Source organism: Lissotriton helveticus, chromosome 2_1 (genome assembly GCF_964261635.1).
Source record: "Lissotriton helveticus chromosome 2_1, aLisHel1.1, whole genome shotgun sequence".
Taxonomy (NCBI): domain Eukaryota; kingdom Metazoa; phylum Chordata; class Amphibia; order Caudata; family Salamandridae; genus Lissotriton; species Lissotriton helveticus.
In genome coordinates this window covers 942,751,324-942,767,476 of record NC_136059.1, presented here as the reverse complement: position 1 = coordinate 942,767,476, position 16,153 = coordinate 942,751,324, and the positions used below count along the sequence as shown (strand labels likewise).

General features: G+C 46.9%; 1 protein-coding gene across 1 annotated transcript in view; it reads left to right on the top strand.

The window, feature by feature from the left end:
* The window catches only part of ERCC6L2 (ERCC excision repair 6 like 2), a 1,215,137-nt gene that overhangs the window by 766,161 nt on the left and 432,823 nt on the right, over positions 1-16,153 (top strand). The window contains exon 17 of the mRNA XM_078675691.1: positions 1,226-1,378. Coding sequence (XP_078531817.1) covers positions 1,226-1,378 — 153 coding nt within the window. The remainder of the gene's footprint in view (positions 1-1,225; positions 1,379-16,153) is intronic.

Sequence of the window (16,153 nt, the reverse complement as noted above, 5' to 3'; positions counted from 1 at the left end):
ATAAATTCCCTTCATAGATTCGTATGTGTGTGTCAATACCATACCTGCAGATTAACCACTGGTGAACGACTCACTGTTTCTTGCTTGGGCTTCATGTGCAAGTGTATCATATAATTTATTATTTTCCTTCTTTAGTAATTACATGCCTGTGCAGAGGGATTACTTCCATAAACCCTCAAAAACCATCCATTTTGCACTTTCACACCAGTATTTTATTTAGTAGCATCGGTATGCAAATTGGGTGTCAAGAAACGTCATTTTTTTTTTGAATACCCCAAAGTTACGAATTTGTAGGTTTTTACCACATGTCCTATAACCTGATTCACAGCTCCTCTGAGGCACCCCTGTTTCAACCGCTTGACCATAAACTCAAGACAGCGGAAAATCCACAATACAGGTGGGTTTTCTGCCGGCTTAAATAGGAGTTGATATAAACATTGGGAATTCTTGCCCTAAATCCAAAGTTTTGTAAGTGTAAGGGTACCTTAAAAGTACAAAATATTTTGTAAATAGTCACCGTGTTTCCTTGCACACAACTGATCGAAAAACGAAAGGATTTCATACCTGTGCAAACTTAACAGCGTCATTTACTGAAGCAGCGTGTTTTTAGGAACCCCTGAAAGGATGAAAAGCGCACATGGGTTCACCGCTTACCCCTCCCCACCCGTCATCCCTCACTCACCGTCAGGAACCCCCCCCCCCCCCCCCCGGATCCTGGAGAGCCCCCAACCCTTCGCCCTTGCGCACCCTCCTGCCCTGAGAGGCCCAGGTCGTGAAAGGTTGACGAAAGGCAGTGCTTAGATTGATGGATCTGCAGAGCTGCCAACCGGCTCCTCTCCCCGTCCCAAAGTTGGAAGTGATGGTACAATTAGGGGGGGTTAATCCACTTAACATGTTTGCATGATGTCAACCCCACCGGTTTGTGGTCTGATGACTTTCCCATACTTGCTGGGAGTGTCTGCGTATTTTAATATGAAAAATAATGACGTCTGTTTTGCAATGTTTATTGCTTTTTGTGCAGCTTATGCTCTGCTTTCCAGTGTGAGGCCGAATATTATCGCACCACAATGGCAACATCTGCCAGGGAAATTAAAACAAAATCTCCTCCCCGAGGAATTTCTGCCTGCTCGAGCGAAAGCTGTGTATATACTGCGAATGCCAGGAAATTCTGACATGTTGTTAGAGTAAGCACTTCTAAAATCTCCTTTTCGCTCTTCTCTTTTAGCAACTGCACTGTGTTGTGGTTGGAAGCGAGAACGCCAAGCGATATTTTGAAGCCGTGCAAGGATCAAAGGACCATCAAGGCGAGCTCTTTGGGGTTCACAACCTTTTCAAACTGCGGCCCAGAGGGTCCTGCCTGACGAGAGACATCCTGGAGGTGTGAACTTTTCAGACTGTTTGCATCATTGTAATTCCTCTACGTTACTGTGCCCAATATCGAAGTCTTGGCTTTGTGCTTAACTTTCAGGCTGTTGGTATGAAGGAGAACTTTAGACTTTATCAAGAAGCATAATCAGCCCACATGGTGGGCGTCGGTGTTTGGGTTCATCTTGGAAATTAAAATGTGTGTGCAGGAGAGTGACTAACAGAACGTCCTGTCGTACTACTAGTTTACTCTATAACGTGTTTCCGTAATACAGATTAGCTGTTTCAAGCTGAAAATATCAGCTCTGCAAACTTTTGTAAGAAGGATAAATGAAAGCATGAGAAAAGACTAAAGACACTACTCTATTCCAAACTGTAAACCTTGCCATAGATAGCAGTAGTAGTAATAAAAAGTACTTGTTTTTCATATAGCACTACATACCGCACCTCTGTCGGTTTCTAAGCACTGTAAATAATAGGCGTTGATTACGCAATCTAAAAGTACTAAAATGCACTGACCTTGTAAGGAATAAAGGTTTAATTGGCCTTGCCGGGATTCAAACTTGTGACCTTCAGATCGCAGCATTTCTCAGTCACTATGTGCCATATGTATCAAAACCTGATTTGCGATTCCTAAATAGCGATTTTTTAGAAATCGCGATTTGAGAATCGCAAATAGGGATGTATGTACAAAATCGCCATTTTTAAGCGATTTCTTAGTATTCCTTAATTGCGATTAGCAAATTGCGAATCGCAATTAAGGAATACTTTCCCATTCATTTCTATGGGCCAGGAGGCCCATAGGAATGAATGGGAAGTTATTCTCAATTTGCGATTCGCAATTTGAGAATCGCAAATTGAGAATAATGTCAAGGGTACAGGGGTGTCCAAAGGACACCCTGTTGCACCCCTGAAATTAGCATGGGTGCACATGTGGCGCACATACATGCCCTAAGGGCATGTATGTGCTTCACATTGCGCTTAGAAAAATGCAAAAAAGTGAATTTTTAAGGAATTCGCAAATTACCACCAACTTGAAGTTGGTGGTAATTTGCGATTCCTTAAGGCCAATTTGCATTTTTTTTTGCTTCTTACATTGCATTTAAGGAATCGCAAAATGTGCGATTCCTTAAATGCAATCGCAAAATAAGGAATCGCAAATTATGCGATTCCTTATTTTGCACGCAGATTTGCTTAATACATTCCATTTGACCATATGGTCCTAACTCACTATATATATAGTACTTCTGCACTCTCGTCCATATGATGTCTTTTCCTGCCAAGAGAACGTATTACATTTATTTGCTGATGGTGACCAACAACATCCCAATGGCTCCTATGCAGTTTACAGCATCCCGCTTTGATCTATTATTGGGGCCCTGTTAGGATTGCTCTCTCGCACCATGTGGACAGGACCGCACATTTCCATGGTATTTAATGTAACAGCATAAGATGTTTCTGAATTTGTAATCTTGTCTAGCTTCTATTGAAGCATTTTGGATTAAGATGCCTGCTAACAGTGGTTTGTAACATAAAGTTCAGGATTAGAAACATGGTATCCTTCGAGGCGGTCACTATTGGCCTACTGAACGCAGTCAGGAACATAATGGGAGAAATCTGGCTCCTGATCTCAGCAGGGTACTGATTACTGTTCAGTGGCGGCTGACACAACAAAAGGGGTGGTGTGTCGGGTGGAGGGTGCACAGGGGAGCGCGGGAGGGGAATCGCAGGGTGTGAGCGCGGGGGGAATAATAATTTAAAAAAAAACACTTACCTGAAGCTGCCGGCTGCATCGCTCCATGCACCTCAGTGTTCTGCTGCTTCCTGGTCCCAGCGGACACTGGGACAGGAGCTGAGACTCCCTGTGCAATCCCCGCCTTCTCTCACGCAAGGAGAGCTGCGCAGGGATTGGCCAGAGCGGGCTTCTTTGACCCTCTGCTCAGGACAGGGAGTCTGTGCTGTTTCTCTAACCCGGCTGTTCAATGCAGACTGGTTGGAGAAACCTAAGTGTGCATGTGTGTTTGACCGGCCTGAGACAGCCGGCCAAACACACATGCACACTTATAAGTGCACAAACCAGTCCTCCTCCCACTCCCTTGACCCGGCCCGCCCCTCCCTCCACACTGTGCAGTAAAGTAATTAAATAATGTCAATGTGTAGAGATTTATAGAGCTCACGGCTACTCGACAGAATGTCCCGGCACTATCCACCAAGTCAGAGAAAAGGGAGGTGAAGATCCACAAATGCATACAAAGCTTTTCTAGATAGAGAAAGATTGAAGCCCCCTGCGATGTAAAAAGCCATGTCTTGAGCCTTTTTTTATACAATGCTTCATCAATAATCTGTCGCAAATCCAATGGGAGATTATTCCAAACCCTCCAGGCCCAAAAAAGGAAATGAACGTTCACCCTCTTTGACCAGACGAACTCTTGGTATCTTGGCCAAATGGTTAATGGAAAACCGTTAGATTCTTATAGGGTTGTAATAAGCATCCTAGCAGGTAAATAGTCAGGTCCAGACTGATGGAGCGCACTGTGCATTAACAGAGAAGTTTTGAAAATAATCAGTTTTTTCATGGGAAGCCAATGCAAATTATGCAGCTGCAAAGTAATGTGCTCCCATGTAGGGAGGCCCAGAGCTAACCTTGCAGCTGCATTTTGAACAGTCTGATGTTTTTTCAACAAAAATGTAGGCAGGCCAGCCGGTATATAATGCTTTATGTCCAGGCGTAGTCCAGCCTGGCCATAAACTGAGCCAGTACAACTGTGATCCTAGACGGAAAGGAGAGGAAATGCAGAACTTTCGTAGCCATGCATAAAATGCCAGGGCACAAGCCTACCACCTAGATAATTTGATTATGAAAGGACATTTTATTGTCAAACATAATCCCCAAGTTCTTTATAGAATCTACTTGGGTATCTGGTGGAGTCAGCCCTACCGGCCAGTGGACATCCAAGTTAAGAACACAATTGTGTTAGAAACTGAGCACCTCAGTCTTTTTGGCGTTGCACTTAAGATGGTTATAGGTCATCCACCAAAAGACTGCAGAGAGAAAGGGTTGAATGGCATCCTGTTCAAAGGGCATCCCATTACCAAAGGTAAAGAAGATCTGGGTGTCATCCGCGTCTGAAATAATCTGAGCCGCAAAACATTACACTCCCTTAGCCAGGGGGACATATAGATATTAAACATTGTGGGGCTAAGTACTGAACTCTGAGGAACTCCAACTGAGACCCTTTGGCCATCAGAGGAGTGAAGAGAAAGACAGACTTCTTGAATCCTGTTCTCTAGAAAAGACTTCAGACAATTCCATATCTTATCCCTAATGCCAATCTCCAGAAAGTGAGATAGCAGCCTGGCATATGGAACTGTGTCGAATGCAGTTGACAGGTCCAACAGTACGAGGACTGCCGGCCGCCTGCATCGATTGTGCTTTTAATCAATTCAGAGACCTCTACCAAGGCAGTCTCAATGCTGTGCCTTGGTCTAAAGCTTGATTGGCTAGGATGGAGTAGCCTGTTGGTCCTAGATAGTTGGAAAGCTGACGATTATCACATTTTTCCACTATTTAGCGGGTGCGAGTAAAAGGGAAATAAGCCTTTAGTTGCCCTGGACATCAGGATCAGCGTACAGAGAACATTTTAGCCCTCTTCCAGCATGAAGGCACTGAAGCAGTGGCAAAAGATTTATTCAGCAGCACATTCATGCAGGGGTTGATAATGTCTACTCCCAGCGCCAAAATAGAGGGGTGGCATGGATCATCAGGAGGCCCTGACTTAAGATTAAAAATGGCACATCTAAAACCTTCTAAGGATATTCTGTTGAACTCAGGCAGACAGCAAGATGAGAAAGTAAGAGAAGTTAAAATCACCATCAGTCACTTCAGTATTCAAAGTTGCTGATAGACTGTTCTGGATGTCCAGAGTTTTGTGGTTGAAAAATGCACCAAGTTGCTCGCACCACTTCACCGATGTGGCAGGCAGCAGGATCGGCAAAGTCCTCCACAATCTTTTTAAAAAAAAACATTTTTTTATTGTTTTTCATTTAGAAAAGTAACACCAAACAGTGCTGGTTACACTTTTTAATGTCCAGTATCACGACACACACATTATAGTTTATTAACACAGGCAATACATTGTAAAGAGTTGCTGTAATTTACATCTCAGATTATCAAAGTGTCCGGACCCCTGACGAATTCCACTTGCCCCACACCCGCTCCCACTTTTTGGGACACCCTCTGTGTATAAAGACTGCCTTTTCGGCCACCATCGATCTATCCATATCTTGGCACCAGTGTCGTTGTTGGGGGGGCAGTGGGTGCGCCCCAGTGTTGTGCGATATTGCGTTTTAGTCCACGAGATCCCCAGGGTCGCCCAGTCCTGTGCTGCGTGATTGAGGTCGGTTGGTTCCCATAATTGAGGAGGCACCTTCTTGGCTCATGGGGAACTTCAGAGCCACACACCTGAGTAATTGTCTCCATGACCGCCTCCCAGTAGAGTGTTATGTGAGGACAGTCCCAAAGCATGTGATAAAATGTGCCCTGTGTCCCACATCCCCGCAGACAGAGAGGTGTCTCAGCTCAGCCTATTTTGTGGAGCATAGTTCTAGTGTAGTACGTCCTATGTAGGATCTGCAGTTGCACCAATTGTAGTCGAGACTGGATTGCCACCTCTCGTGGGGACGCCAATGCCTCATTCCAATCCTGGTCGTCCATGTCTCCAAGGTCAGCCCGCCATTTGTCTCGTAAGGCTTGTGTGGGATTTTTCTGATTATTAATTAGATTGCTGTAGGTGAGAGAAATGGCTTTCTTAGTTAAGTGGTCTGTAAGGAGACGGTCCTCGAGTGGCGATGATTCGGGGAGATCAGTGCCTCTGGGTATGGCCCTTGTAAGTGCGTGTTTAATTTGTGTGTAGCGAAACAGTTCTGTGTCAGCCATTTGATATGTTTTTTGCAGGTGAGCGAACGCCATTACTTCTCCCTTTTTCCAGAGGTCCCCAATTCTTGAGATACCAATAAGGTCCCATTGTGCAAAACCTTTACTTTAGAGGAGCGTACCTAGTTTTGGCGTTTCCCACAGTGGTGTAAGTTGGGTGAGGACTCCCTCCCAACCGAGGGCTCGCTGCGCTATGAACCATATGTGTATTGTATGTGCAGTGAGACCTATCCATGTGCCCTTTTTGAGGTAAAGCGCCAGTAGGGGTCCTTCGGTCCCAAGAGTGTGCCTATTGAGCCGGAGGGCCGGTTCCTCCTGCGGGCATGAGGCCATTGGTTCACTATGATAAGTTGCAAGGCCCAGTAATACAATTGTACGCTGGGCAAGGCGATTCCGCCATCATACCAGCTTCTAGTGAGTTTGCATAGGGCTATGCGGGGGTGGGGGTTCCACACCAGAGGAGAAGTCCACTTCAGCCTCGAAGGCTTTGAAATAGGAGTTGGGGCCAGGGTGGGTGTATTTTGCAGGGCATACAGGAACTGTGGGAGGGCCATCATCTTGAACAAGGCTGCGCAGCTCAAGAGGGTCAGGGGTAGTGCATGCCAGTGTTTTATATTGTTTTAAAGTCTCAGGAGGGGGGCACGAGATTCCGTTCGTATAATTGAATATGGTCTGGGGTATTATGGATGCCAAGGTATTAAAACCGTCTTTCCCAAGCTGTATCGTTACTCCCTTGGGTAGGCGCGGATGGGAACCGTGGAGGACAAATAAGACTGATTTAGCCCAGTTAATCATGTAACCCGCCATATGATGCACAGATATCTAATAAACACTTAATTGAGCAGTTGGGGGAGGTCATGTATAGTAATATATCATCTTCCGTCCATCTCAGTCTCCGTATCACTGGGTCGCATCGTATCCAAGTTGCGAGGGGCACAAGCACTAGGGCAAATAGGAACGGGGACAAAGGACATCCCTGTCTGGTCCCGCGCCCCAAAGGGAAGTCCTGAGATATGCGTCCATTGACCACTACATGTGCCATGGGTTGTGTATATAACAATCGGATCCACGCACAAAAATTGGGCCCGTAGCCAAAGTGCTGTAGCACTGCGAACATAAATGGCCAGTCCACCCGATCAAAGGCCATACTAGCGTCCAGCGATAGAATGACTGCCTCTTCTTGGATGGTGGACATTCTGGCCAACACTCCGTGTAATCGTCTTAGGTTCATTGCTGTGTTGCGGCCTGGCATAAAACCTGACTGATCCGGGTGTATAAGGGATGCGAGGTGAGGTTGGAGCCTGGAGGCTAGTCCTTTGGCTAGGATTTTCGTCTCTGCATTGAGGAGTGAAATTGGACAGTAGGAGGTGCAGTCCTGTGGGGGCTTGCCAGGTTTCGAGTTGGTCACTAAAATCGCTATCCTCTGATCCCTGGAAAGTATTCCCTTCTCTAGACTGTCTTCGTACGGAATGCCGTTGGGACCTAGTGCTTTGCCTGATTGTAGCCCCCTAAGGGCAGCGGTAATTTCGTCCACTGTGAGTGGCTCGTCTAATGTGTCCGCGTCTTGGGATGTCAAAGTTGGCAAGCGGATGTCTTTGAGAAAGTCCAAATTCTTTTCCACTCTGGCGTTTGTGGTGGGTGTGTAAACTGCCTCATAGTGCCGTGCAAAGGCTGTTACTATTTCTTGTGGGTCCGTTATGTCCTCCCCAGAAGATAAGTGTAGGTGGGCCACCCAGCGACTGGCGTGTTCTTTTTTGTCGAGCCAGGCTAGCAATTTACCGGCCTTGTTCCCTGTCTCATATATCGTGTGTTGCGTGTTTCCGACTTTCGCCTTAGCGTCCTCCCATGTGTAATCCCTGTATGCCTGTTTGGTCAAGTCTAGAGTGTGCGCTGTCCCTTCGGTCTGTGCCCTTGTGTGTTCTTCTTCGGCTAGGCTAACTGCGCTCTCGAGTTCCTGCACTTGTTGAGCCTTGTCTTGTTTGTGTGAGGTTATTATGGATATTGCCTGCCCTCGTATGACCGTCTTGTATGCCTCCCATAGAGTACCAGGGGAGGCAACTGAGTGTGTATTTTCTTGGAAATATGTTTCGTTGTTTTGCGCAGTTGTTTCCTGATAGTCGGGACTTTTAAGTACCCCGGGTAAATCGGATAGATGCGTTTACGTCCCTTGTGGTGCGATGTGTAAGTTACCGACAAGTGAGAGTGATCGGATATTCCTCTAGGGAGGTCTGTGATCTCTGTGATTGCTGCAAGGCTTGTGGGGGGTGAAAGGATGTAGTCTATCCTTGACAAACTATTATGGGATCCAGAGTGGTATATGTATTGGTGCGTCGTGGGGTGTCGTGCACGCCAAACGTCTAAAAGTCCCATGGCTTCCGTGAAGTCATGTAGATGTGTGAGGGGGTTCCCCTGGTCTGGTGGTGGTAATGTATCCCAGGAGGCGTCGAGAACGGCATTAAAGTCGCCTCCTATAACCAGTTCCCTGGGGGGTAAGGTGAGCAGGAACTTACCGAGAGCTGGGAGGGCCAAGCTATGGAGCAAGGGGGATATATACAGCGAGTAGGTTGTAGGATCGTCCCTCCCATTGGCAGGATAGTGCCACAAATTGCCCCGATCATCCTTCTGGGTGCTATGTATGATTAACGGGCAGCTCTTTCGTATCAGTATCCCTACCCCTCTTGATCCCGTAGTGAATTCGGAGTGCACTACCATTTTGAACCCCCATCTGTCCAGTGCTTTAGTGGCGGTTCCCACCAAGTGAGTTTCCTGTAAAAGGACTACGGATGGAGTTTGTCTCTTAAGATATTGTAGTACAAGCCCTCTTTTAATTTTGTGGCTCAGGCCATTAACATTCCACAATATGAGAGTGAGGGGGGGCAGGACTTGCAAGTGTCGTCCAGACCTAACTGCAAGGGGTCAGGAATTATGTCACTCAGGACGTTGAAGCAACTTTGTGACATTGGAGTCGTGTGTGTGAGTTGACGGATTCCCTGTGCCTAACCTTGAATTGCATGGTACCAGCAGAGAACAAATAAACATTTCCAAAAAGAAAAAGAGCACAAACTCTAACAGTACTTGAATCAAAACATCCCCCTCCGCCCTCCTCTATGCCTGCCTGCTAGACGGATTTCCAACTACCCAACTGTGCAGAGTGCTATAGTCCCATAAACAGTACTTGCGTGTGGGGGGAGAGGACATCCGGAGCACTCCGAACATCCCTTCACTCCAAGACGTTGAAGAGGTCAGGATATTACGCTAAACATGGCATCATAATTAAATGTTCAATTGCGGTAGTAGGTCTCTAGATGTTCAGTTTTGGACCTCCACTGGCGATCCGAGCCGTGGCCAGGTCTCTTGTATGGGGTGAGTGGAGGTTCCAGTCTATGAAGTCTCAGCGCCGCCAAGTCGGCGATCATCATCCATTGGGGGTCAGTCCTCTGTGTTCGTTTGGTGTTGGTCTACTTCTTTTTCTATGTGTCTCTGGCCTTGGGATGCTGCTTCTGCTGAGTGGCTTTGTTGTCGGCTGTTGCCGTTTTTAGATCTGTTGCCCGGTCGCCAACCCTCCAGCAAGTCGTGGGCGTCCCCTGGCCTTTCTAAGAACCATGTCTTACTGTCCGCTACTACTTGAAGCTTCGCGGGAAAAAGCATTGAGGAAGGAAGTTCTCTGCGTTGGAGTTCCTTCTTGACTGCCGCTATGTCATCTGGGAAGAAGGAGATGACAGAGTTTTCAATACGCAGAGGTGGAGCCACTCTTGCTGTTTGGAGGATGGTGTCACGATCCCTGAAATCGAAGATCCTGGCTAGGATCGGTCGAGGGGGGGGCGCTCCAGGCTTTGGCATACCCCCGGGTATTCTGTGCGCCCGTTCCACCGAAAAGAAGCCGGAGAGACCCCTTGGCTGGAGGTGATTCTTGATGAGGTCTTCCACGTAGAGGTCCATGGCTGGCATCCCCTTTGACTCCGGGACTCCTGTGATACGGATGTTGTTGTGTCTCAATCTGCCTTCTTGGTCGTCCAATTTGGCTGCCATCTGGCGGTTCCGAGCTTCCAATTGCTGGACCTGTCACTGGAGAGTGGCTGTGTCCTTCGTGAGAGACGTATTTTGGTTTCGACTTCAGTCATTCTTGAGGCCATTTTCTGGAAGTCTGCTCGGAGGAACGATACATCTGAGGAAATGGACCCCACTGTCGTTTGGACGTTCGTCAGGGCGGACATTATGTCTATCAAGGGGACTTCCGGTTGACCTTCTGGCGTGGCACCGACCTCCGTGGGTGTCCGCTGGGTGGTCGGGTTCGTCGCGTCCTTGGAAAAAGCATACTTGTCTAATTTGACTTGCTGGGTCGCTCGCTGACCCCGGCCTCCCATTGGGCCCTCTCCGTGGGATTGCTGGTATTTCACAGTACTCACCGCCGCCTGCCACGTGACTGCGTGTCACCTTGCGGCCTGTCGGGTTTCCTGCTTGATTGTGAGGTGCCTCTGGTTCCGGTGTCGGTCGAATTATTCCTAGCCAAGTGTAGTCCGTATCTATGGCCTGTAGCGGTTCGTCGGGTGCTGAATTCAAGCCCTGAGCAGGGGGGGGTCCCTTGAAATCGGTGCGGTCCCGGTACGGTGCCTCAGGCAGCTCGGAGTTGCGCGGGGAGATTCCGGTCTTTCTCACTGTGCCCGTGTGCCCTTTACCTTTTGGGTTTTGTTTGGGGGGGGGTTGTGTGGGAACTCTGTAGATAATAGTGGCACTGGAGTGCCAGGTATTCTGGAGCCTCAAATTGGAGTCACTCAGTGCAGCCAGGCAGTGCGGGGCCCTCCAGTGGTCCAGGAACTGCGTAGGATCTCACCACCAGGGCGTGGGCCCCCCACCTAGGAGTCTCAGTGCTGAATTTTGTGCCCCTCTCCCTCCAGTAGTTTGGTCCACTAGTGGCACGATAAAGATGTTTCCCTGGGGGCCACCAGTGCACTGTGCATCAGTGCCCCCCTCTCTTGTGTCTCTTCTGGGGGGCCACAGACGTTCAGTGTCCTGTTCAGCTGAGGAAGAGGCACCGCCGGTGTCTGGGCTCTGCAGGCTCCTCCCGGTGTGGAGCTTTGACGGCTCACCGGGCGGGAGTTGTGGGTCGCAACCGGGACTCTCCCGATACCTGAAATTGCTACAGTGTTGACTTGCCCCACGGGACTTCCCCAAGTTCTCACGGGCATCGCACCAAACAGCCGCCCAGGCGCAGTCCCCACACCAACTCGGCCTCCTCCGTTCCTCACAGGTGCTCAGTCGTTGGGCCAAGCGGGCCGAAGGTCTTCCAATTGCGTGAGACCGCGGCTCCTTGCATGTCTGTAGGCCGCTCTTTGCCTTGGACCTGCGGATCTGCAATACCGCGTCGGGTCCGCTCCAAACTTGATCGGGACGTGCCTCAAGTGCTCCGATGCCGGGAAAGGGTCTTAGGAGATCGTTTTTTACAGGATACGTGGCCAGATTAGTTGGAGATGCTCTTGTGCTGGCCGGAGCTCGGTTAGGTTGCGGCCATTACTCTCGGCTGCAAGCCACGCCCCCGTCCTTCACAATATAAAATATTTCTCTCGATTATTCCCTGCCCTTTGTATCCTGCCTTCTTACTACTCTCCTTGCAGATGTTATCATGGCTACATATTTCTTCAAAGCCATTTTATATAATTCTTTGGATTCCAAACTGTAATGTTTTCTATGTTCCCTTTCCGCCCTTTTTCATGTTTTATTTTCCATGTATGAGGGCCTCGCCAGACGAGGGATTAGAAATCATTTTTCTACTTGTCAAGCAAGTTGGAAGAGGGGCAAGTTTCTCCACTGAAGTACGCAGCCAGCCTTTATACGCCTGCGTATCAGACACAATTGAACCAAAGGGTCGGCAAGTTCTTTAATAAAGTGGACTGTAGAGCATTATGAGAAATTATTGCGAAAGGTCTGGTATGGTAGGGAGTAACACAATTACAAGAGGACCCAGTAAGGGAAGAAGTCCAATTAAACTGGAAAGCCGGGAGTGATAACGACCTAATTACCAAACTGAGAGCATTAAAGTGTAAAAAGAACAAAATCCTGTGGCGAATCAAGCAGCAGTCCACTGGACAAATCTGGGCGAAACTGCTCTATGATTCAAAAAACAACAACAGCGCAAGATTCTGGAAAACCATCAATAAAATAGAGAATCCGAATGCCCATGGTGTGAACTCTCACATCACTGAGGACACCTGGGCAAATTTTCTGTTTAAACACTTTAACGATGCAGGCCCATGCAAAAACCAACAAAGCCCTAAATTTTGTCAAGTGACCCAGACGGTTTCAAAACCCTTAGTTGAGGAGTCCAACTTCCCAGGTTCAACAGTCCAGCTGAAGGGTCGAATCGCGAAAGGCCGGAAGGAGGGAGCTCCAGGTCCAAATGGAATTCCACCCATCATCTATAAGCAAGATCCAACTTATTGGGCCGATCAATTGCTCCCTCTTTTTGTAGAAATCTGGAGGGCTGAACAACTCCCATCCTCCTGGAGGGGTTCAATAATAGCCCCAATTTACAAAAAGGGCAATAAGAACGAGGCAAAGACCTAAAGGCTCATAGCCCTTATAGATATAGACGCTAAATACTTTTCGGGGCTTCTCTTGGAAGAATTAACTGCATGGGCGTCACGCGAAAAATTAATCCCCATTAACCAAACCGGTTTTCAAAAAAATATGGGGACCACGACAAATATTTTAGCCCTTTCCCTGATGACAGATGCTACAATCAAACACAAAAAACCATTATATGTGTGTTACATCGATTTTTCCGCTGCATTTGACAGCGTTGACAGAGGAAAACTGTGGGCAAAACTTTCAAGGTGGGGAGTTGACCCCAAATTGCTGAAATGTCTGATGTTACTACATACAGATACCTGGATCCAAGTAAAACTAGGGGCCGGCAACTGTATGTCAAAAGAAATACCAACCACAAAAGGGTTGAAACAGGGGTGCGTCCTCGCACCGACCCTGTTCAACCTTTTTATGTCCGACCTCTCCAAAGATCTGGATAACTGTATCCACCATGCCCCAAAGTTAGGGGGTTTTACGCTGTCCAACCTACTATACGCAGACGACCTGCTACTAATCAGTCAAACACCAGTCGGCCTGCAACACCTCATTAACACCATGAGCAAATTTGTCGAAAAGAATGGGCTAAGCGTAAACACAGAAAAAACCAAAGGTGATGGTACTAAATCAAAATCCAAAAAGGCATGCTTTCCAATGGTCTCTCCAAGACAAAAAAATGGAAATAGTCCAAGAATACAAGTATCTGGGCATAATTGTTGACTCAAATGGCTCCTTCAAGCAACAACAAACCAACAAACATCAATAAGGAACAGAGGGATCTCATTGGCCATTGCATTAAAAAACATCAAAAATAAAATAGCGGGCCCAAATTTAATCCCCTTGCTAGACATATTTCGTGCGAAATTGCTGCCGTCAATTACATATGGCAGTGAATGTATGAGAGGGAAGGATGAGACCATCTTAGACAACGTGGCCAGCAAAACATTGCGAATATTATTTGCGCTGCCTCCATACACTGCCCCAGCACAGCTAAGGCTCGAGTTTGGCCTACAGAAGCAGCAAATCGCACGCAATGGTGCATATGTAAAATGCTGGCACAAAGTAAAGAATGCGGAAACAGCCTCTCTGAATGCCCATCTTTGGAAAGAATTGGAAACAAACAAGGACTCCCTTGCAATGGTCTACCTCCAAGCAGCCATAAATTCCCTTGTGCTAAGAGATCTTTGGGACTCGAGTTGTACACACAATTTCTTCAAGCGTCTTGTCAATAAATCTGTGAAAACAATTTCCTTGGAAGAGGACAAAACAGCACTAACCAAGAGGTCTCATGGGTGGTTTGCGATTCAAGGCTACATCAGCGCCTCACCACAGCCATACCTGAGCACCGGCTTTTGAAGGAAGGCGAAGGAAGACTTTTTGCGGTTGAGGATGGGGGTAATACCATCTCAACCACATCTTCCCCCCTGGATGCGCCTGGACTGCAACCCTAAGTGTAGGCTTTGCGAAAAGGCTAAGGACGACGTTCTGCACCTGCTGTGTAGTTGTAAAGCTCTAGATAGTATCCGAAAGAGCTTACTAACACGGCTTTGGAATCAGAGACGTGAGCGAACTCGTAGACAAGCTCTGTTGATGAGCTTTAAGGGAGAAGACATCCAACTAGCTTGCAGGCTAGTGCGCTTTATGAAATTAGTCAACACGGCCCTAAACCCAGCGGTTATGAATTAAATTTGACTTATTGCGAATGGCTTCTGCTCTTTAAGACTATTTTCCTTTGATAACCAAAGTCACAATTGATCGTGAAAGACCTTCTTCTCTAATGCATAGTACTGTACCAACCGCATGGTTCTTCTTTCACCTTTTTAACTTTTCTAAATGTTTTTTTTTTAATTGCTTTTTTAAAGGCTTTATTCATGTACTTTTCTCCTTCTTGTTTTTATTGCCTAATTGCAAAGATTTTAATTAATCATGCAAGAAAGATTATTATTAATTAAACTGGACGAGATGATGGTCCGTCCAGACTGAGGAAGTGGGGTCCGGCACGGAAAGACTAGGGTTAGTGAAGACTAGGTCGATTATATGACTACCTGCAAAGAGTGGCCTTCCTGAGACATTGAGAAAGCCCTAGGAGGGACATAATGTCTTTTAGAGTGCTGGTGTGTTTGCCGTAAGAGAGGACCCAGTAAATATTAAACTCACAGAGAATAATACATTGGGTAAAACATAAAGAAGCCTGAGCGATCGCTTCATCAAGTGCATTTAGCCAGAGTCAGCTGGCCCTGGCAGCCTGTAAATCAGACGACCTCCTACCGACTGTGTGGGAATTTAGCAAAAGACAAAATTCAAGCCCTTCTGAATCTAAGATATGTGTGGCAGGAGAAGAACAACAGGAATGATCCTCCTTATAAATGATAGTGATGCCTCTGCCCGTCCTAGAAGCCCGGTCCAAATTCAGCATTTTATAAATATCAGGAATAGCCAAAGCAACCATAAGTTTAGACATAGCATTCATCCAGGTCTCAGTAATGAATAATAAGTCTGGCCTCTCATCGCTGAGAAAATCGTGCATGAGCACTACATGCTTCTGAAGGGAATGGGCATTAGTAACTCAAGCTTTAATAGAGACCCTGGCTTTCTAGAGCTGTTGAACAACACGGCGAGGTACTCACTCCAACGCCATTAAGAGTGACGTGCACTAAACATAAAGTTCCCCACGCCTTGGAATTTGATAAATACACAAAAAAATCAATAATTATAACAAAGCAGCAGGGTTTCAAAGACTGACCGCACGCATCTGTGCCGCAGTCAGCATTAAATTGGGAGACCCTACCGCACTTCTGAAGAGAGAAAGCATCTTGCCTACACTGCAACTAGTGAGAATGAACAACAAGGCGACATGCTTCCTCCAATGCCATTGAGAGTGACATGCACTAAACACTGCACATAATCCCCCCCACCGCTCAAGCCCCAAAGTTCTCCACACAATAGGAATTTGATTAAAAACAGGCGCAAGTAATGAAAACAAAAACACGAGAAATTCAGTAATTAACATAAAGCAGCAGGGTTTCAGAAACTGACCGCCACTGACTTCACTAATTAGATCACATATGGCATTGCTGTGTAGGCTTCAGATTTTTCTTGTGTCAAGAATACACTAGAAATATTTGGAGCCCACACTTTATACCTCTGAGAAAGACAAAATAGCGCAACAGGTTACAGTTAATACCAGGAAGATGGGTGGAGATCTCAGATTGTTGCTTGAACGATTGAGTGCTTACATATCATATTCTAGGTACAAGTGGGCTTTGTCTGCCTAGT